At 38.3% G+C, this 22,255-nt stretch overlaps 1 protein-coding gene across 5 annotated transcripts in view; it reads left to right on the top strand.

Annotated features, from left to right (window-relative positions):
* The window catches only part of HIPK3 (homeodomain interacting protein kinase 3), a 68,936-nt gene that overhangs the window by 28,451 nt on the left and 18,230 nt on the right, over positions 1-22,255 (top strand). For all 5 annotated transcript variants that reach the window (XM_048306564.1, XM_048306561.1, XM_048306565.1 and 2 more), the window contains exon 3: positions 19,331-19,454. In XM_048306564.1, the coding sequence (XP_048162521.1) occupies positions 19,331-19,454 (124 nt within the window). The remainder of the gene's footprint in view (positions 1-19,330; positions 19,455-22,255) is intronic.

Here is a 22,255-nt window from a genome sequence, read left to right as displayed (position 1 = left end):
AGAGCAGAGGGGAAGATTCAAACTAGTGACTGTTGCAGGGTGAAAAGGAAGAAGCTGGTAGTTATTCTTGCTGTTTTGCAGTAGCTATTTGGCAAGTCAGTATGTGCATAGCTCTGGACTAACTCAGTAATATGTGTGTTGCCTTTGTATGCTATAGAAAACAAAACAGAGATCTAGGGTTGTTCATTGTTGTCTGGGGAGAGTAGTAGTGCAAATCTGAAAAAAACAGCAACAGCGAAGTATAATTAGGTCCAGTGGTTGTTGATAAGCTTGTTTACATTTGTGGGGCATGACAGCAGATTCTCTTCTTCAATAGAATGTGGCACAAAGGCTTGTGGAGTAACGTGCGAAAAGCTTCCTGACTTCTGAAGTGGAAATAGTTTCCTGATGTTGACTAAGAGCCTGTGTTCTTAGTTCTCTCTCCAGCTCATTGCTCAATGCTTGCTTCTCACGACTAGCACTGCCACTGCAAGAGGAACAAAAACCTCTGCAGACAGGGCAGGGAACTTTATTTAAGAAAATCAAGATAAAACGGTCATACCCCCCCAAATGCAAACAAAAACCCTCCACCCAGCAACCAAACAAAGCCACAAACCTCCAAAAGCAAAAGACATCCCCACCCAAAAGTGTATGGGGAATGGGAAGAGAATGCATGCTTGGAATCACGTGAAGATAACTGTAACTGTATACAGCTGTACTTATAGGATTGCCTCCTCAGAGCAGTGTATTGCTGTATTTAATTTCTTTCTGTTAGGTGCTTTGGTTAGGTTTTTAACCATCCCTTGAAGAAACAAATATTTTATAATGTCTTGCTTGCTTTAACTAGTATTTAGTATCTTGTGCCAAAGTTCTGTAGGTCTGAGCCTACAAGTAAATATCTGAAAAATTAAAATTAGCCCAGATTGTCCTAAAATACACTCTGGTGCTTGACATCTGAAATACTGTAATGTGGGATTCTTCACATATTTCTGCTAAGCAGAGTCCTTTAACTGCAGCAGCTTGAGCAGGAAGGAAAAGTACTTTATGCCTGTAAATGAATTTCAGTGGGAGTCACATTTAGCTTATTGTTATAGCATAATTAATTCTGTGGTTGGGGAGTTCTTCCACCACTTGGAAGTGTGTGGGTCTACCACGAGTAGTGGTCAGTCCTGTTCTGCCTCCTGATAAACACACAAGGGTCAGCATCTCCCACCTTGGCCCTTGGAGTGCAGAATGCACCTGGAGAGGGTGTGTTGGAACAGCTCCCTGCTGCTCCAGGTCAGCAGCACTCTGGCCGGAGTCGCTGGCTAATCTGTGTAATTATTTTGAGTATTTAAGTATCTGCAGTTAAGCAGCCAGGCTTTGCTGCCTTAATAACATCTTATGCAATGGGACCCTTCCCACGCTCCTGGCTGGCTCAAGGCGACGTGGCACGCTGGAATTTCGGTGTGCAAAAAAGGTGGGAGTGCAAAGGGAGTCACTGGAAAGGGATGATGTGCAATTAAGAATATTTTCTTTTGCAAGTCAATTTTTTTTTTCCTTGTTCTTAAATCTCTTGTACAACAGTTATTCCATTTTTTGGTTTTTTTACATTGAATGAACTGTTACATGTTGCTAGAGAACTGGTAACTGAAAGGGATTAATACCCTGGGTGTTGATTTATGATGTGGTTTAACGCAGCTTTTTTTTATTGTTTGTCGCACTTAGCTTTTGATTTAAACTGGATTTTAAGGAAAATATTTTAATTTTTTTACTTTTCATTTATAATCAAACTAAATTTCCAAGTTGTTTTTTCTTTGTCGTTCGTCATAGCCCTTTTTTCTTGATTGGACTCAGGTGTGGCTTGTCTAAGAAAAATGCAAAAGATTTGTTGTGTTTGGAAAACTGATTTGTGTAATTTGCATAATTGGCAAATGCATGCTTAGGGGTACTGGTTTTGTTACATTTTAAAATAATAAAAATAACTACTCCGCACAGATTTCTGTGATCAACAAATGTATCTCAAGGAAACCTAGATGTCATTACAAGGTAATTTCATTTGTAAAGGCGGAATCTTCCTATGCTCAATCTCATTATTTTTCTTGTATCAGACATAACCCATTCAGTAAAAGATGGGATGAGGCAGAGGCTGCCTCTAATAACTTCGTGAAGAATGTAAACCCAGCTCTGAATGATCAAAGATGCAGTCAGTATCCAGTCTCTGCTGGTGACTGATAGCAAATGCAAAGGCAAAGCAGCAAAGAAGGTGCATTTGTATGTGTGGTTCCTTGTCTCCTAGCTGCTGGCAGGCTGAGCTCTCTAGCTTCTCTAGGTTGGACCTTTTGTCTGGTAGCACATCAAAAGCAGGTTTTTGTTGCTTCTTTTCCTTTTTATTTTTTTATTAATGACATACTACACTGGCAAAGTTGTACAGTGAAGCTCCCCAGCCCAGTTCTGTTTTATGAAATAGATTTTGTGTTCGTTGTATGAGAAGGTCCTGATGAGGAGCTGCTGTGTGGTGCAACAGGCAGTTTTATTGCATGAGTGACCAATGTTTTGAAATGTGATCACTGACTGCTGATGTTGCTGAGGCAGACAAGAGCCCGGGAAAAGAGGGTAAATTGCATTGGAAAGATGCTCTCATGAAATTTTCCAAGCAGCCCTGTGTCAGTGCAGTAGGGTAGTACTTTTTGCCAGTACAGAATGAGGAAACTAACTTGCTTTCTGAGTCCTTTGTGCAGCCAGCACATTGGCCTGGCCTGTCCCTAACAAACATGTTTTCTTTGGATTGTGTTCCCTTTGTACTTTAACCTTTTTGGTTATTCCCCTTTGGCCCTTCATAGGGGTGTTTCGGGGCCCTTCATTAGGAAGGCCTGTGCTCTGTCTCCCACCCGGCATTATCAACATCAGGAAACAGAGAGTGTTGTTGGGAGACGAGGAAGGAAGTTAGACTTCAAAATTCCCCAGTTTGGAACCAATTAGGTTTTTTTATTGTTTTTGTTCCTGTTACTAAGCCTAACTTTAAAATAAATTCCCTTTATGTGAAGTACAGTAGTAACAAATGGTGACGCCACTTTCAGGGGTTTTTTTTCAGTTTCTTTCTGATTTTACTTAGATGCTGCAAATGGAAATGAGATTTTAAAAAAATGAGGCTTCTGCTTGTGTTGTCATGGTTCTCGATGATTTCATGAAAGCAGAGAGATCAGAAATTCCTCTTCCTTGTTTACCTCTGTGTTACCATCCCACAGAAATGTGAGGGTGAGGGCTCTGCAAAGGATGGGGCACGTTTTCCAGTGGCATTACCTTGAATGCAGGTTTGTGCAGGAAAGGTTATCTCGAAGAAGGTTTTTTCTGTTCTTTCCTATCTAACATCTCTGTGTAAAATTTGTGTATTGTGTGTGCTAAGAAAGGGGTGGAGAAAGTGAGTGTATATATCTGAGGGTTGCTTTTGACAAGAAAAATGTAAACATTTTCATGAGAAGTATTTGCTGAGAATGCAGAGCTGGATTTGCTTTCCCTAGAAAACATCTGAGAGTTGAGTTCCAGGCAACAGTCAATTTTCACAGCATCAAAATTGAATTGTTTTTAAACTGAAAAAAAAAAACCAAAAACCCCACCAATGTTGAAAATCAGATGTTAGGTTCTTGGTTAGCTGCAAAATGTATTTAGCCTTCCAACCTATGACTGATGTACGGTCTAATTTCATTAGAACAGGTAATCCTGTGTCATGCATCTCTTGAATGCTCTTTGCAGCAGTTTTTTTAGAGCACTTTGGGAACAAATTTATGATGAGCTTGGTGTAATAGTTGCACACAGGATAAAGAAAATAGCTTATAGGTTTGTTCTGGAAATGATGACTTGACAGTAGCCTCCGGCAGTGGAATTTAGCTATCAATAGTGTGTTAATCCAGTTAAGCAGAGAGCCTTTCATAGGGAAATAAGAGTCATGTGTTCTAGCTAAATAATTACCTTTAAAGTAATCATGCAACTTGTAAACTTTGCCTCGATATTTTGGTGATTTCTTTTTTTGACACAGTTATGACACAGCAATAACTTCTTATTGAAGCTGTGGCACATGCAGTGGCTTTGGATGGTATTTATTTCAGAACATTCTTATCTAAAGCTGTGTTGATATGTGTAAGCACTGACTTCATCAGCTAGTTTTTGCCTGTTCCTGTTTACTGTTTAGAAAATACCAAACGTATGACAATTGTAATTCAGCTTGTGTTTATACACCAGTTTTAAGTCATAGCAAGCTTGCATTGAGACATACTGATGATTTGGAGAAGTTTATGAAGCCAGTCCTCTGTTTCACCTGGTTAGTAGGTGTTCCCAGGGGTAAGTTTTCACCCTAGAGATCCCCTGGACACAGTTCAGCTCCCATTGTCTTCCCCCTCTGGAGGTTGGGTGATGAAATCACCTAGAAGGAAGAAGAGCTGGTTAAATGCATGATGACTTCCTTCAGTCAACTCCTGGTGGAACTTTAATCTCTCAGTTCATAGATTTTTAACATTTTTACCCCCATGCTGAATAGCAAAACAAAAAAACCTATGATTTCACTTGTCTCTCATTTCAGTGGGTGTACTGGCACCAGTGGGGCATAAGAAATGTACAACGCAGTGAGGTATGTGCTTATTCTGTAGAATGAAGCCTATTTTTGGTAGTCCTCTTAAATTTGGTAGAGCTGCTAAGAGTGTGCCATGTTAAGATTGTAGGTTAATGGGTTCTGGGTCCTGTCGGGACGGCCGGACGTAGACGGTGACGGAGAGATCTCTATAGGCAGGTCTTGGGACACAGTCGGTTTATTGTAAAGGGCGTGGGTATTGGGGCACTGCTCAGAGCTGCCAGACTCAGCTCTGAGCAGGCCCAAGAGAGCAAGAGAGTGAACGGGTGAGAGAGAGAGAGAGAGGGTGTAAGAGCGAGAGTGGAAGTAAGAGCAGGAGTAAGGAAAGGAATGGAAGTGTCTGAAGTCCTGGTTACAATACAATAAATCATCTTCTGTACTGAATATTCTAATTGTCACTAACCAATCTAATACAAGATACAAATCCTATAGCATTTACATACAGCCTATAAGAGTTCTTATATTACCATAGAGTGTTACATCTTAACTTCTAAAAACTACTCTTTGGACCCCTTCTGCTGAGCTAGTAGGGTCTGCTCTGACCCTTGGACCTGTTTGCAAGCAGAGGGTATTGTTCCATCAAGAGGGGATTACCTTCAGTCGGCCATACCATTGTTTTCTAGTTGTTCAGTAACTAAGACCTGGTATTTCAAAAGTGGCTTTCATTTCGATGTTGCCTGTAGTTTTCATATTCCCAAAATCTTTTGTCAGGCAATCATATTTACAAGGCTTTCCTGTTTCATCTTCCCCAACAAAGATTGCCACACCATTCTTTATTGAAAGGTGCTGCTGTAGAGTCCTTAACTCTTGCAAATGTAAGACATTTGAGCACAATTGTTTTGTTTCAGATGTTTGAGGCTGATTATAGGCTTTTTTCTTTTTCTGCTGATGAAATTATAATCACTCAAAATTGAACGCCCCCTCCCCTGACCTTGGCAGATAAAGTCTCATGATGCTTGTTAGGTTGGTTGGTTGGTGTTCCTGATAAGTTTCCCATGCTGCTTTGAGGTTGGAAAGATGATGGAATCAAGTGAGTGGCAACCTGTCATCTGTTATAGTTCATATCAACTTAAATCAGGGAAATGCAATTGAGTCTATTTTTGTCATGTTTAAAATAACAAAAATGATTTAGAAACAGGTCTGGCATCTTTGAGGAACCTTCACACCTGTAGTTTTATAAATCATGTAAACCTGTTTGCATCAGGTTTAAGTGCTGCAGCTCCATAAATATGTTGCATAGGTATGGTTTTAAATGGCAGAAATGATCACTTCTTTTTCTATGGGGCTGTAACCACCTTTGGGAAAGCACTTAGTAATCGTAATGCTACAAGAGGCTTAATAAGCCTTGAAGTGAACGCTGTAATGCTATGCTGGCCATCCTTAGAGAACATGAAAAGGTAGCAGAATGTAATGTTCTCTGTTTTGTAACAGGGCCATCTTGCCTTTTATTTCCAGGGACACTTGTTTGAGGTCGCTAAGGTAAAGGCTTGTTTCCTTGGTACCTCACCAAAGCAGCTTTCTGTCTTTAGGTACTTACAGTACCTACCAAGGCTTGATAAGTCAGTGACATACTTTTTGTAGACTTTAATGGTTTTCATCTTCAGATGAAAATTTATTTCAAAAACCCATCTTTGCTGGATTTTATGTCTTTCTCAGTTGGTTATTTTTATGTTTATAAAAAATTGGTTATCTTAAATCATAGAACAAACTGATTTGCCTAAGGCCATTTGCAACGTCAGAGACAGAAAATAATAATAATAATAATAAAGAGTTTGTCTAGTTCTGAAATGACTAATGAAAATACTTGTATTTATCATTATGCTCTAATGGACTCTTCCTCATAAGGTTATGTTACCAGGCTGTAAATCTCTTCTATTTTGATTTTGATGTAGATCTGATACTGTTCTTGTTTCCAGCTATTTATTCTCAAGAGACTATTTCTGTATAAGGCTTCAAGTATTCCAGCATCTCTGCAATTGTCTGATAATGGATAATTTTGCTGCTCCTTTCCCAGCATCATCATTAATGTATATGTTGTTTACAGAGCCTTGTCAAGGCTGTTTGACAGCTGCTCTTCCTGGGTAATTGTAAACAAATTTGTAAGTCTGTTTTGGCAGTGGGATTATTGCCAAGGATTTATTTAGTATATTGGCCTGCTTGTGATAGTTTATGCTACCCTATTCATGGATAATATAATTTCTTATTCTTGTGTAGTCAATACTCTTTGCTGCTGTCAATCTTAAAATTGCCATTTTGCGAGGAAGACATTCAGGAAACCTGATTATGGGGAAAATCATGTTACACAAAAATCCCACTGAGCTGATGATAGTGATCCTGTCTGATTTCACCTATAAGCTTCGGTCAATGTCAGGGACCCAAAAGAACTACAGGAATTTAATGAATATAGAAAAAAACCACAAAGATTTCCCCCACCAACTGAAGTGTGTGTGTACAGACTGCTCAGACTGCAGGCAGCAAAGTAGGACATTGCTGAAATGAAGCTGGAGTTGACTGCTTTTGGGAGGTGTTTTTCCTTTCAATAAGACTTTTTTTTCCCTCCCTATTTTAGCATATGCAGGTTACACTTATGTTTGTAGGTTGACTTCTTCCTAAAAGTGAAAAGCACAATGTAAAACTGCCAGAAAACTTAATGAACCTGACTCAAAAGGAAATATTAACTCTATTAGCAAAGACACAGTAAGGCTGTGCTGGGAGCCTTACTAAAAAGCAATGACATAATTCAGGGCTGGCCTTTGAAAGTTTGTCCTGTCAATTTGTGGTGTGACAACATAACCTAAAAATAGCTGCTGGGACTAAGAAAAAAGTAGCTCTTTAATTTGAGGGTTTTTTTTTTTCCCCCGTGGAAAATTCGTATATGCTAGAAACAAAACAATGTGGAATTCTACACATCTCCAAGGAAATCACAGATACCTTTTTAGTAGAGATTTGTCAACTGGACTTTAGTTTTCATCTTTTCAAGGAGCAGGAGTTCCAGGTAAATACTCCCACTGTGCAGACTCTCACAATGCTGTAGCCTTTAGGGCAGTGTTCAGGGTTTGGCCATCACATGCAAAATAGTCCAACTTCACAATTACTTAATTTTTGCAATTTTTGTTAGTTGTTGATGCTTTGAATAAATTTTTAGTTGGCATTATTTTGGTTTTGTATTTTGGTACAGGTCATTTGAAAGTTGAACCCAGAATATCTCCCTGGCCTTAGATGGATTATGGGCTTTATGTGGTGTATATTTCCATTCTCTGTTCAGGACATATTTGAAAGTGTTTCATAATCTTTATTGGTATTCTATTAATGCACGTTTAATAGTTCAAATGAAATGACAGTTGTGTGCTTGAAATAAGTATTGCTATTATTTTTTAAAGTCCAGGAAATGTTTATCGCCCCTCAGACTTTTCCAGCAAGGCCTTGTGGGGCCTTGTGGAATTCTGTATAATTCTTTCTCTGCACTCTGAGAAGAGCAGGCAGTGAAGATAACTTACCTTTCCTTTTCCTCTTGGAGGCAAAAGTTCTTCAGCCCCAGCTCAGGGCACTGTGCAGTCCGTGTGCTTCAGCCCAGTTTGAGCAGTAGCTCTTCTGTAAATGAGGGGAAAGTTCCCTGTCTGTTTGATCCTTGTTGCTTCTGTTATTATTGTCAACAAGTGTGCCTTTTCCTACCATGAGCCTCTGTCTATATTGGGAACTGAATGAAGTTTTTAGCCAAAACTAATGAGCTACTTGCAATTGTTAGTGTCCTGGACCAGGCTCAAAGGATTCACTCACATGAAAGGCTCCCATTATTACCCAGTCATTATCTAGATCTTGTTTTTATATATATTTTTTTTTTTCTTTAAACTGCACTACCTGTTTTTAACCTTTATTTGCTCACAGCAGAATTTTAACATTAAGTGTGATTAAAAAGAATTCCCAGTATAATCTGGTTACCCTGACTTCTTCCTCTAGTGTGGTGGTGGAGGGTCCAGGTTTTAGTATTAAATATCAGGCAAGAACTGCTTTAAAAATATCAGCATTTATGTAGTGAGAAGAAGAAGTGGAAAAAATCCCTACCCTATGTTTGGGTAGATGCATTTTTGAATGTAAATTGTCTTTAAAAATCTTTGCAAAGCAGGGCTTGCAGAAATGCTGGGGCTCTTTGCTGTAGTCACATTCTTGTCGTAGCATGTTGTCAGGGTCTGATGTGACATCAATTCTGAATGTAATAGATACATAGTTAAGCAGTTTATTTTAGGATCCAAAACTCTTCTAAGAATAGACAGGCTCTTCTTTCAACAGGAAAGGACAAATAAACTAAAATGGAATAATAGGGAAGGAAAAATAGGAAAAAAGCAGAGAGGAAAAAGCATCTGAGGAGAACAATAAGAGGGAAAAACCAGCAGCCTTGTGCTGTTGGGGTTCAAGGCTGGGGTGAAACATTTGGAAGGGACCATTGCATACGGATTCTTTCAGCACACTGGTGTAATGGGAAGCAGGTGATGGAATGTGCTGGAAGGCTGAGGTCTTACAGTCTAGCCTACCAAAATAGACTTGTGTAGTTTTCCCTGGGAGCAGTCCATAGGTTAAATTCATCAGGGAGGGGAAGAAAATAGCGTTTTAAATCTTCTGAAGTAATTTCTTAGCTTTGTTGGAACATTAGCAGGTGATTTTCTGTAGTGCTCCAAAGCTGAGGTGCTGCTGTATTTCCCCACGGTTGTGTTAGAGGGGTCACTAAGCAGTGGGTGAGACCTGTTCTGGTGGTGTCATGTTTACACCACGAGTCTAATCATAGAAATCTGTATGGGAAAAACTCGCCAAGTCAGCCAGTCGGATCACTTGCCAGAACAGCATAAATACTACAGCAGTATTCAAATTAAAATTAATGCTGTTAAGTGTTGGTGTGTACTGTGTGTTGGGTGTATTTTTCTGCAGTGTTCTATGGAACTTACAGATTCCCACAGGACATTGAGCCAGAGATGTAACCTTTGGGTATGAATCCAGCAGAACATTTAGTATCTAGAAATACTTAAAAATATTTTTATTCACCAAAAGGTCTCTACTAGTGTAACCTTGAGAAAGCAGATTTAATTTTTCATGTGTGTTAATTCATCTGCCCCAGTTGCTGCTCTGTAGGTTTTCTGTCATAACTTTCATTTTACTATTCTTTCTAATTTTTTGTGTTTAATTTAGCAGCTGGCATAGATACTAAGTGTTTAGATAACACTTTCTATAGGGGAGTATTCAAAGTGAAGTGGATTCTGGTGTTCCATTTAGTTAGTGAACAGGACATGAATCTCCAGTGTGAAGCTGTGGCATCAATACATGACATTTTGCAGGACACTACTGTTTAAATTGTATGTGCTTTGAATATTTGAATTCTAAGTGATCACATTGCTGTTAATAGATAATATTTTTTAAAATACTAGTTTCTCCTACAAGTCTGTTGCTTGTCTTTCAAAATTAAACAGCTTTAACAAGCCTACTGTCTCTATTTAGCCTGATGTCATGTTGTCAGTGTTGAATCTCAATTTGACAATGTTTTTATTATCTAGTATCACTACATAAATTATCTGTAATGAAAATATGGATTTTTTTCTAAGATTGCATTTTTTTTTTCTTTTTTTTTCTTTTTTTGTTGTTAATTTTTGGTGAGCTTTCTATAATTTAAGCAATGTAATTTTAAGTCAAAATTTTCCAGTTTGAGTTGCAAAATTTCACCAGAACATCACTTTGCATCACCCAGATGGGCATGTATCAGCAGTTTAAAAAATCCTTTTCACAATGGACAAGGATGTGAGCAGATTTTCTTACTCTGTAGAGTACCTGTGTGATGTGTTCGTCTCCAGTGCGGTGTGCCTGCCTGGAGAACTGCTGTGCAACAGCTTTATGCTGGAAAATGATTTCATATAGTTCAGTAGTTTCATGGTTTACTGAACTCTTGGGCTGAGCTGCAGACCTGCAGCAGGCAGGTGTGTTGTTGCCCTGTGTTGGAGGACAAACTCTTTTACAAGTGTTGCTGAAGAATGAAAGAAATTTTCCTTTGTGTCTTCAGGTTGGAATTTTCTTTGGTATTGTTTTGGTGTGGGGTTTTTTTTGTGTGGGGGGTTTTTTTTGGTTTTGTTTTGGTTTTTTAGTTTTGTTTTTCTTAATAGCTGGTTAAAATAAAGTAATATGTAATGATTTACTTGCTTCTTGCATAACAGCAACATCCTTGTGTTCTCTGGTTTTTTTACCTGGACTATGCCAGTAACAGAGACCCTCATGCTAATCAGTGATATTAGAAACTAATTCCTCTTCCCATTGCCCTGTGTCTGCTGGGGTTTTTTACAGCAGGATCTGACTGCTTGCTTCTTTAGCACCATTGTAACTTTGTACCCTCAGTCCAGTTGTGGGACTGTTATCATCAAGGGTTAAAGCATAAAAAGCCTTGGCACAAAACTGACTTAATTACAATGCCATGTCATTCTTGACAAGGATGCCACAAGCCAACGCTTCTGAGCTTCTTACTCTTCTGTAGAAATTCTCTACCTGTTCTTAAGCTGATGTGTTTGGGCACTGCCAAGTCCACGTAGACCCTTAGAGAGTTAGAAACTGTTATTCCCACAGAATCAAGAATAACAAAGTAAGGGGGGGAAATAAAGTTCTAACATGTCTGATATGTGAGGCCTTGAAACATCCCACGCTGTGCTCTTCTCTTGTCCTCCTCCAGAGCTGGAAATCTGTGTTTGATCCTCTCCTTGGGTGGAGGTCAGCTGGTGGTTGCCAACAGCCCCACTGCTTGGCCTTCCACAGCTACTTGTGCTTGCCTTGACTGCAATCACTCTTCCAAACAGAATCATTTCAAGTCTGGTTTTCGTCAAAAACAATCTTAGACAATTCACCAGCTCATCTTGAGGGTTTGTTTTGTACAAAAACTCTGTACAAGGTTTTGGATGTTTTCCTTTTCTGGGCAGAGGCAATGTCTGTGTGACCATCTCTTGCAACCTTTGAGCAGTGCAAGGATGAAACACTGCAGGGTCGTCCCACAGTTAGGAGGAAATTGTACAAGGACACAAAGGGTGTTGTCAAAATTCAGTTATTGGTAAGTAACCTCATTTGACACTTAAAATATATTGACACTTTGCTATCCAAAATGTAAATGTATTAAATAGCAGACTTTATTTATCAATAAGGCATCTGAAGAGTTTATCTCTACACCATTTTGTTCATTGTATTGTATCTACAATGCTTAATTGTATCAGTATCTACTTTGCTTAATTTTCATGTAATTCAAAAACTGCTGAACAGATCAAGTATATAAATAAATCACTCGGTAAGTCTTTTCAAGGAAAATCAAAATCATGAAAAGGCAGAAGCATAAACATCTTCTAGTTTTAATGAAATCAACTCCTCATTTCATGAGAGATAGTGGATAATTGGAAAAGAGTCTGCTGAAATCACTTGTTTTATTAGTCTCATCTGAATAAATCAGACAGGAATAACTAAATAATGATTATCTTCAGTATTTTTGGTAGGTGGTAAGAGAAGGTATATTAGGTTGAAATTTGTGCTTGCTCTTCCAAAACGAAATTGTTTTTCAGTATCAGGAAAAAGATCTAGGATAGTTTGTGATTTTTTATTATTTGAGGAAATTACCTAGGATTTATTTTTCTGTCTCATTTAATTTCTTGTTGAATTTTCTTTTCCCCATTCAGTCATGAGCCGTAAGCTCTAAAGAATTTTTTTTGCAGTGATTGCTTCTTTTTTCTAAGAGTCACGTATGTGGGCCACTTTCTATATAAGATTTTTAAATCCTTCTCTGGGGCAGATCAGGGTTCAAAGTTAAACTGGCAGCTGCATGTCAGTCTTGGACATTATATATATATCACTGGGAGGCTGTGAGGGGAAGTAGATCTTTTCTAGCTGTTGAGCATGCATAGTCCTATGAAAATGTTTTATGAGGCAAAAATGAGGTTTTATTATTTCATGGTAGAAGAATTCATACTGTGACCATAGAAATTTACAGGAGATACAGCAGCGCATTTCCTTGTGTCTTCACTGCCACTTCCCATGCACCAAACTCCTTCAAAGGAGGAATGAAACTAGGAATGAGGGGATAACTTCCCTTATCAGCTTGAACATAATTATTCTCGCTGTCTTTTGTGGTACATGGTGACATAGGCTTGAATTGCAGAGGCGGTGGGGTTGAGTCTTTCCTGCTACCTCAAAGACAAAGATGCCCCTATCCAGCTTAACTAACATTTCCTGAGTCTGCGTCTAAGCACTTATATTTTTGCTTTCTGTTTAAGTCCTCCTACATGCTTAGAGTTTAAAAAAATACCCCCCAACCAGAGTTTGCTACTTATATACTTCCTATTGCCGAATCATAAAAGAGTTAAAACAACCCTAGAAAACAACAATGGCCAGGATTGTGAATGTAAATTTAGAGTTCAGTTTTTCATTATTGACTTGCTGCAGCATTCCTTCCAAAGGGTAGGGAGGAAGGCTCGTCGTCTGGCCTCATGTACCATACTTGCATTTCTAAGACCAAATATATGTTAGCACATGACACTGCCAATCTGCATTCTGACATCTCAGTGGGCTTGAAAGCAAGAGGCAATTCAACTATAAAACTGTTCTTAGGAAGTGCAGTTGAGTGATTATGTTTTCATGTGTAACACAACTATTTTAAAGATATCTATAAATTTTGTTGATTTAATTCCTACTTTAACAAAATGACATTAAAAGCTAAAATTATTCTGACCATGAGGAAGATTGTAGAGACTAGAAGATTGTGCAGAAGATTGTAGTTTGGGTCAAGGGATTTGCTTGGGTAACTCATATATTTGTGCAAGAACAGTGATTTTAGTATGTAGGAAATGAGATACATATATGTTCTCAGATCAGCATTTTATGTATTCTGGCATTTTGTTGCTGGAGAAAATTTACTGTAGCAGAAGGTTGCACTTCAGTGTCTTCTGATGCAGGTTTCTTACAGCTCTACAAAATTGATGGCTGTTTTTGTTCTACATGGATTCAACCCTTACTATATAATCTAGAACCCTTGTGGGTATTTTCCTGTCTCTCCATTCTTAAGTACTCCTAATATTTATCTCAACAGTGACCTGTGATTCCGAGGGTAATTGTAATTCTGGCTTTAAAAATCTACTTTTGTATTTACATCAGTCTTTATCTCAAAGTGGGTGGGGGATTCCTTGGTCTTCTGTAGTGAGATAGAGTGTTAGAAACACCTGTCTGCTTCTCTTCCCTTATTTATTATATAATTTGAGTAATGTTACTGATCATTCTTTCCTGAAGCTTTATAGTTCTAACCAGGGTTTCTTCTTGTACCCAAATCTCTTCAAGCCTTTAATTTATATTGTTCTTTTCTGCGTCTTTTCTATTTGATGTATCCTTTTTCAGATGGGGGTGACCAAAACTGAACACAGAATTCAAAAGTGAACACACACTATTCAAGGTGAGGGAATATCACTAGTTTTATATAAGGCATAGTATTTTTTTATATGTCTTTGTCCTTTAAAAATAAATACTGATATCCTGATTATTTTTGCTCCCAATTGTAAAATATTTTGCTTGAGTAATCTGTAAAGTTGTCTAGATTTTTCATTGAAAAGTTGGTTAATTTATAACATAATTTCTTATGGGTAATTAATAAATGAATATGGTACACTAATTTTCACTATGGTTTACTACACACCATGTATGCTCTACTTCCTGTTGTTGTGTTGATCTAATTGCATATTTGAAATTCCTTCTGAAGACCATCATGAATCCACAATAGAGCCGACTGATCTTTATATCGTTCATCATTTCCAGGTTTTGTCATTACATGGTTCCTTCCTATTTCATCCTTCAGGTTATTGAAGTGTACTTGCCTGGGAGTTTTTTCTGGGCATTGCCACCTTGATTTTGATCCCTCTAGCCAAGAGTCTTTCCTATGTTCTTGCAGATCTTGAAGAAAGGTTTGCATTCCTCCATGTACACAATAAAGACTGGTAGTTGAAGAGAATGAACTGTACATGAGAATACTCACCAGAATGCCCATTGCCATCTCTCATTAACTTATTCACTGCATCTAATCCTCTCTTAGACCTCCTCTCTTTAGGAGAAGAACTGTACATCTTACCACCCATGTCTGGTTATTTCTTTCAGAAGGGATATGCTTGCATTATGCTTGTGATGGTAGCAGGGGAGAAGAGGTGTTCTCAGGCTAGCCATCTTGTTTGGCTTTAACTGTTGCAAATTGGATTTATTTACATGAGTTCTCCATACCAGGACTTTTATCAGGTCACTAATAAAAAAAAAACCAACCAAACATCCCATCCTTTTGGTGACTTCCTTGCACTAGTATTTCTTGTAATTGTGACATTGTGTTATATCCAGGGTAGGTAATTATTATCATTGTCACCACAAAGAGTGGTAAATAGAGGCAGTAAAGTTTGGTTTGTATGAGAACGTCATACATTTTGTGTCACATGCTCATATTAGGAGCATTGTCTCTATTTACCTTCAACTATATGAAAGTATAGAACCCAAAATTTATGGAGAACCAGTATTAAAATTCTTATTCAGTATGTTTGATACTGTAAAGCTGGAATAGCATGATAGGGATTATATGCGTGTTTGGAAAGAATTTTTCTGCGAAATGTGTAATGGAGAGCTAACACTGCCAAGGATTTACCAGCATTCCTGATGTCCAGCATCTTTGGAGTAGGCAACAGCACCTGTGGAATGGCTTAGCTCCATGTTCCTCATACAGCATCATTACCTTCACCTTCAACATGGAAGTTGGTATGGGTGGCGGGTAAAAGGTGTGGTCTTGGAAAGACATCACACAGCTGTGTTGGAAGGAGTGGGAGACCTGAGGGGAGGAAGGCTATTTCTATACTCTCCACTCTGGAGAGTAGCAGGTGGTCAGTAAATAAACCAGTGGTGTGATCGACAGTCGATACATTGACCCTCTCACACTGCCAGACAAATAGAAATCAAAATTGCTCAGTCTTTATCTCATTTCCTTGGTCTGTGGGGGGGTATGTGTAGTGTGACTGTGTTACAGGACCTGCAGTGGGAACATATTTGGGAAGTTATTCCTGCATTCAACTGAATTCTTCATAAAAGTACGGTTCTGGGAAGCTGCTTCTTATTGTTTGTGCTGTTCTTCAGTTGTTACTTTGTACAATGACTGTTGGGTTTTAGCTTTTTCATGTAACTTCTGTTCCAAATTGGATTTCTAACCAACGATTTCTAGGTAATGATCATCTGAAAAGGTTGGACTTCTTACAGATTTTTTTACGACTTTTTTTTGTAGTACTGGTAATTCTTGCACTTCATTCTTTGTTCCCCCAGTGTAAGGGTTGGAAGACATTTTCTGTTACTATGCTGGTTTTGATCTTTTCTTTGTAAGTTTTTGCGGTTTTTTTTATTTTTTAATCCTCCCATCAAGAATCGATCTCTTTTTTTTTTCAAATTTGTTTATTTTGTTGCTTCATTCCAAGCTGGCTAACATGCTGAAGCTAAACTATTTTATGAAATATTCTGGTCTTTGAACAAGTTAATGGAATAAATTGTGTGATTTCTTTCCTCATAAGCTTACAACAACTTATAGGATACTATATGTATTTATTGTCTGTGATGTAATAAATAGAAATGTGACTATCCAAACAAGCAGCTGAAGCAAATATTAATTTGTGTCTTTCATCTTTTTAGATCTTTCTAATTGTAAAGTCTAAGCTGTTTTATGATAATGTTTTAAATTAATGTTTAATTAACACTGATAAGAAAGAAATAGGTGCTTTCTAAAATCTTGCTTTTAATTTAAGTACATTTAAGTAAGATTCGGTGTCCTTAGGAAGTTTAGAAAATTCTGGTGTTCTCTTTGTTGATGTCTTGGTTATGGGATAACAGGTGCTGTTTACTAAGGTGGACACTGTGTTATCTTCTGGTGCACTGAACATTTTGTAATCTGTAGTAAAAACCAGGCAGGAGGGTGTGTGTGTGGTGGTGCTGTTTTGAGAGAGAGAAATACTAAGTTACACATTTTTTTTTAATCTGATGCTAAAGTGACTGTTGGGACATCTGGAGTTCCTACCACTCTCATGTCTATGGTTGTAGTTAGGAAAAGGAATACCTTCCTTTTGAGGTGCGTGGTGAAATATTCCTTGTAGGAGAAAAGAACTGTGGATCATCTTAAAAACTGAAGAATGATTCTCTCCAACACTTTTCTCTCCATCTCTCCAGACAGATTTTTAACAGGAAGTTTAAAAGGAGAAACAGAAGAAGGTGGTTTTGAGCATGACATTAACAAACTTTCCTTAACAAAAATATTTGAGCTGGTTAAGACCACTCCAAACATAAGCAAACTCAGTTACATTCTCCTGCAACTTTATTTGTTGTGAGAAAGCTGCTCCATTTTAAGGACTAGCATGAGACATAGTAGGAGACATTGGCCCCAAAAGAGCAGCAGCTCTTCATCTGCCTCACTTCAAGCTAGCCTGAAAATGGTTTTTGTTCACTGTACTACAGTATGGTGCAGGTAGCTGTGCTCAGGAGCACATTTATTTCCTCTTCCATTCTGGATGGTAGGTCTGGTGTTGGCAAGTGAGGAGCACTTTGCCTCCCTTGAAATACATCCCTTTTCCTTAGACTTATTTATTAGTACTTTTCTTTGTGAAAAACTAACAGATTACTGTATTTTGAAACACAGCAAGCATTCTCTATTTTTTTGACATTGTGTCTACCCTCATCCTTCTTTTCTTTGCAATCCCGTCTCTCCAAAGGGATGCACGACAGACCGACGGACTGCGGCTATTTTTATGTGGCGCACATATTAACCATTGAGTAAACGTAAGAGGTTTTACAGAGCTTATTTTAGCAGAAGCATTTGTTAAAGCCCCTATATCCATAGGCTGTGTGTATATTCATTAACTATTCAGGGCTGTAACATAATACAACAAAAGGAAGTGTATTTTAACAGAGATCTCTAACAACCATAGGCAGACTGGCACCCAGCCAGCGGGGGAAGGCAGACGTTTCTCGCTGCTATTTCTGTCTTATGGCATCCAGAGATATTGAATTGATTTCTTGGATAACTAAACTAGCTAAGACTTACTGCAGTGTCACGATCCTGCATTACAAAAATACATATGTTTGATCCCCAGAAGTTTATTGTAATCAAATCTTTGGAGGCAGTGGAAAACTGAGCCTCTCCAGTTTCACTTCAGCGTGACAAGATTTAGCCTTCATATAATCGCATCCAAAATGGTTTGTGGCAAGGATGGGGAAAACTGAAGTGCTAGCATGAATGGAAAGTACATAATTATTTAACAGAATATCCTGTTCTATAGATTTTCTTATCCATGGAAAGTGTTGGATTTTTCCTGTAGCAGAAGCCCAAATGGCTTCACTGGGAGTCCTTTCCCTGGTGGTGAATGTGCATCCTTGGAGCTTTGAATATGGCTATGTACAGCTTCTACCAACTACCCCTTGTGAAAAGGGATGGAGATACTTAGCTCTTGGTCTGCTGTACAGCTACAAAATAACTTCTCTGTCTCAATGTAGCATAAAAATAGGAATTTGTTACCAATCCAGTACTTGTCAGTAATTTAAAAAATATTTTGATAGAGGTAAATGTCAGAGGAGAATGAGATATGTAGATATTTACTATGATCAGAGTCTGTTTTGTGTGGAATGTCAATAGACTATGCCAGGATGTGCTGAGGCATAAAATTTGTGAGCTTTTACACAGGTGAGAAGTCCCATGTTTCCTGGTCAGCTGAATGCTCTCCTGTTCTGCCTAGCTGCAGTGGGAATTACCCTCTTGGTTTTAACCACATTCCTACTGTTCTGCGACATGCTAAGCTAACAACAGATTGTCTGCTTTAAAAGTAGATCCTGTTATAGTGTGATTCTTTAAATAATACTTTACATCTCTAGGCATCTTTCTCTGTTAGAATGCAGATACAAATTTAACCTTTTTCTTTTTGTTAATAGCTTGAATGAGCCGGGAGGGAACATTTTAAAAGAACAAATACAATGAAAATGGACATTTGTGAAATACTTGAGTTCGATTCCATGTGAACAGAAATGTTAAAAGCCCCTTTAGCAGCTGTGTCAATACCAACTTTTCTGGTTCTTGAGTGCAGACATAAATTCAGATGGTGTTGGTTAATTAATTTGCATTTGTTTTAGGTGAAAAATAGCACCTGCTCTGTTTAGCAAGTGCAGTGTTTTCATTTAAGTGATTTAAAAATTGATCACATTGAACCGATTTGAGTACATTAAGGGATTTGCAGTTATGTAATTAAATTGATATTTTAAATAGCTTTAAGTGTACTGTACAATTGGGAAGTGTGCAAGTGGATTTTCAGATCAAACTTTTAGGGTGGTTTTTTTTTTTTTTGATATGAAAGACTATTGTTGTTGGAATAAAGTTACAGACATATGACATTGAGTGGACAAATCATTTGAGATATACTGGAGGAAAGGCAAAAGTTCTGAATCAGGGACATTCTGTTTTCCAGGCATTTTCATGTACATAGCAAACTAGTACATGTAGGAAAAAACCATCTTGGAGCTGCAAAATATTACCACAGGTTACCTAGATAAAGAAAAATGCAATTTCTGATGTTAGGATTTAATTGAAATAATTATCAAAAACCAATTTTTTTTAAATTATTATTTTTTATTTTTTTGTCATGTTGGATTGTTGAATGACCTTTCTTCCCCAAGGAAAAAAATTCAGTAACCATGTTTAATTTGCAGAGCACCAGAGATCATACTGGGATTGCCGTTTTGTGAAGCCATAGACATGTGGTCGTTAGGGTGTGTGATTGCAGAGCTGTTTCTTGGATGGCCACTGTACCCAGGAGCACTGGAATATGACCAGGTAGTAGAATAAATTTCACAAGCATATGCACACTTTCTGCAATGTAAGAATTTCAGTTCATTAAATCCAGAGTTTTAAATGCTAATAATATCTCTTACTATGTAGTATTTCTTCAAGTCTGTTCAATGCTTTTAATTTAGTCTTATTGATTGTCCTAGTAACATAAATCCTCTTTCTGAACCAGACTGTATATTGTGCTGCTTTTTTTGAATTAAATTTGCATTTGTCCTCCTCCCTCCATCTTACAAAATAGATGTTGGTATTGAAGCTGCTTTTTCTGATGGAAACCAAAGTTTGCAGCTACCATCATTGCATTATAATCTCTCTTTCATTTGCCATGAACAGGGTTGACTCTGGAATGTCTATTCAGAGGTCAGGATTAATTGTGTTCTGAATACTTTCTGATGCTTTCTGGAAACCCAACAAAGCTCAAAGATTTGAGAGCCTGTACTTCATGAGGAACGAGAATGAACTGTCACAATAATACTGTAGATAGGCAGTGGTAAAGCTTGGAGCTCTTAAAGCTCTGCCTTTGCTTTGTTGAATTTTCAGCTACTGACACCATCAGCATTTGTGAGAGAATTTAATAAAACCCCACATTGTTTCTGATGAAAGATGTAGAATGTTTTCTATTTTAAACACTTAGAAAATAGTGTGGAATTTGGAAGGAATGTAATCAGCATCCTGAGTATCCTCACCTGGTTTTGAACTTTGCAAGTGAAGCAATCTCTTGAAAACCCCAGAAGGAACAGCACTGGCTTCTTGCTAAGTTCTACATCTTTGATTCAGCATTGAGTTCAGGGGCAGTTCCTCCAGGATGTTGTTTGGGTTGTTCAAGTCCCGCTCATGGAGTGGGCTTTTGGCTCCCTGCACTTACAGATCAGACCTGCTTTTCTAAAAATTTGTTTGTTAAAACCGTTTTCAGGGGATACATTAATTTTGTGTTGATGTTGGTAATGTTTTGTATTTCAGTTTCCTTCATTTACACAAAATGCAGCATTTCATGTGTGGAAAGTGAGCTATGAATGGAATGGGGGTTGATGCATTTAGAAGACCTTTTTGCAGACTCTTGCTGTTAAAATGGAAAATAAAAGAGGAAACATCTAACAACCTATATAATTCACTGTTCTTCTTAAGGATAGAGTGAAGGCATTTGTTTTTTGGAAAGACTCCATAATGCTGTCTCAAAAATTTCCAAGAACTCGGCAAATTTATTTACCTCTTACATATCATTCAAGTTTGCTGGAAGTCTCAGTTAATAACTCACCTAGCAACTTGTCTGATCCTCACGTTGTGGTGGAAGAGGGGCTGCAACCTCCTCTGCACCAGCAGGAATTGCCTTACTTTAACCAGGCTCGTAACTGTGCTCCAGCAGGTCTGCAAAGCTTGCTTTGGAGAAATTGGATTCAAGGCTTTTCTCAGTATACCTGAGTACAGCAGGAGTAGGAGATGGCTTCCAAGGAGATTCCTTTCCTCCTGCTACATGATGTGTGTCACTGAGCAAACGAACAGGCAAGGGCATTGTGCTGCATTTCCCCCCTGTCCCCCTGGTATGTGGCAACCAACACACTGGCCCTTGAAAGGGAGCTCTTAGTTCTTATATTTACTTGTGGTTAGCACCAGTAACAGCTGTATTTCTCTCTGGAAAATAGCCCTGTCTTCTGAGCTTTAATACTCATTAGAAACGGGCACAGGTGCTTAACTGCTGAATTTTTGAATTAATGCACTGGCTTTTCCCCTGTACTTTTTAAGACTGTTTGTTCTCTGAGGACATTATAAATGATCTAGCAACATTTCTGGTCAGAGTAGGATTCTCTTTACTCCCTGAGGTAGGGAATTATGGAGGATACTAAATACCAAAAGTTGGCAGCATTGTGTTTAGTTTCTTCCCACTTGGGTCTGTCACTAATTTTCCAGCAGAAGCCTCGCATGTACCTTTTACTCTCTACTGCCATCAGTTTTTCTGGTGGGCAGGTGCTCCCAACTCTCAGGTCCTCTGTCTTTCATTGACTTTATCTTCTCATCTCTCAGTTTCTGATTTGGTGTATTTGACCACTCTCTCCTTTTGATTTTTCCCTTTCTTCTCTCTTATTCCCTGGCTGCTCCTCCTTTTCCAGAGGCTGGCTCACCCCAGCAGCCCTTCTGTGGTGTGCGACCCTGCCCTTCAGAAGTTCAGCCCTGGCTGCTGGAATCTGTACCCTCTCCATCCTGATCTGCAACAAGCTTAGTTTTCAATTATTGCCAGTTATTGTTCCAACTCCACGGTGGTTTTTAATTTTGAAAGCAATACTGCTTCTGGGATAAGTTCCCCCTTGTACAGTGAGTTAACATTGCATGCACAGTAGTTAAAACACATCATGTTTCAACAGATTTCTGTTGAAGCCTTGAAACTTCACTATTCTAGGTAATACATCAATCATCAACTGGGATAGGTAATGCAAAATGCATAGTAAATCATCTTCTAAAATAAATGCATCTTGATCATTTCAGAGCAAAGCTTCTTTCAGGCATAAAGCTAGTCCATTCCCATCACACTCAGATTTTCTTGGACAACAACACTATCTTTTGCTGCCTGGAGGTTGTAGAGGCACTGCCTTTCCACAAGGAATGTTTCCTTGAAATGCAGGTGTGTCAGATGTGTCAGATGACTGATACACTGGAAGCAGCAAATGGGAAGGATTTTTATCAAGTTACATAATGAGAAGATGGAAAAACAATGAAAAATCATCGAAGTTCTGTAAGCAAATGATGCACTCCTACTGATTTTCCTGTTTAGAATTTAAAAAATACGTTTAGGATTT

This window comes from Corvus hawaiiensis, chromosome 6, assembly GCF_020740725.1.
Source record: "Corvus hawaiiensis isolate bCorHaw1 chromosome 6, bCorHaw1.pri.cur, whole genome shotgun sequence".
In the NCBI taxonomy this organism is placed as follows: Eukaryota; Metazoa; Chordata; class Aves; order Passeriformes; family Corvidae; genus Corvus; species Corvus hawaiiensis.
Note: the sequence above shows the minus strand (reverse complement) of the source record. Positions and strands in the feature narration are given on the sequence as shown.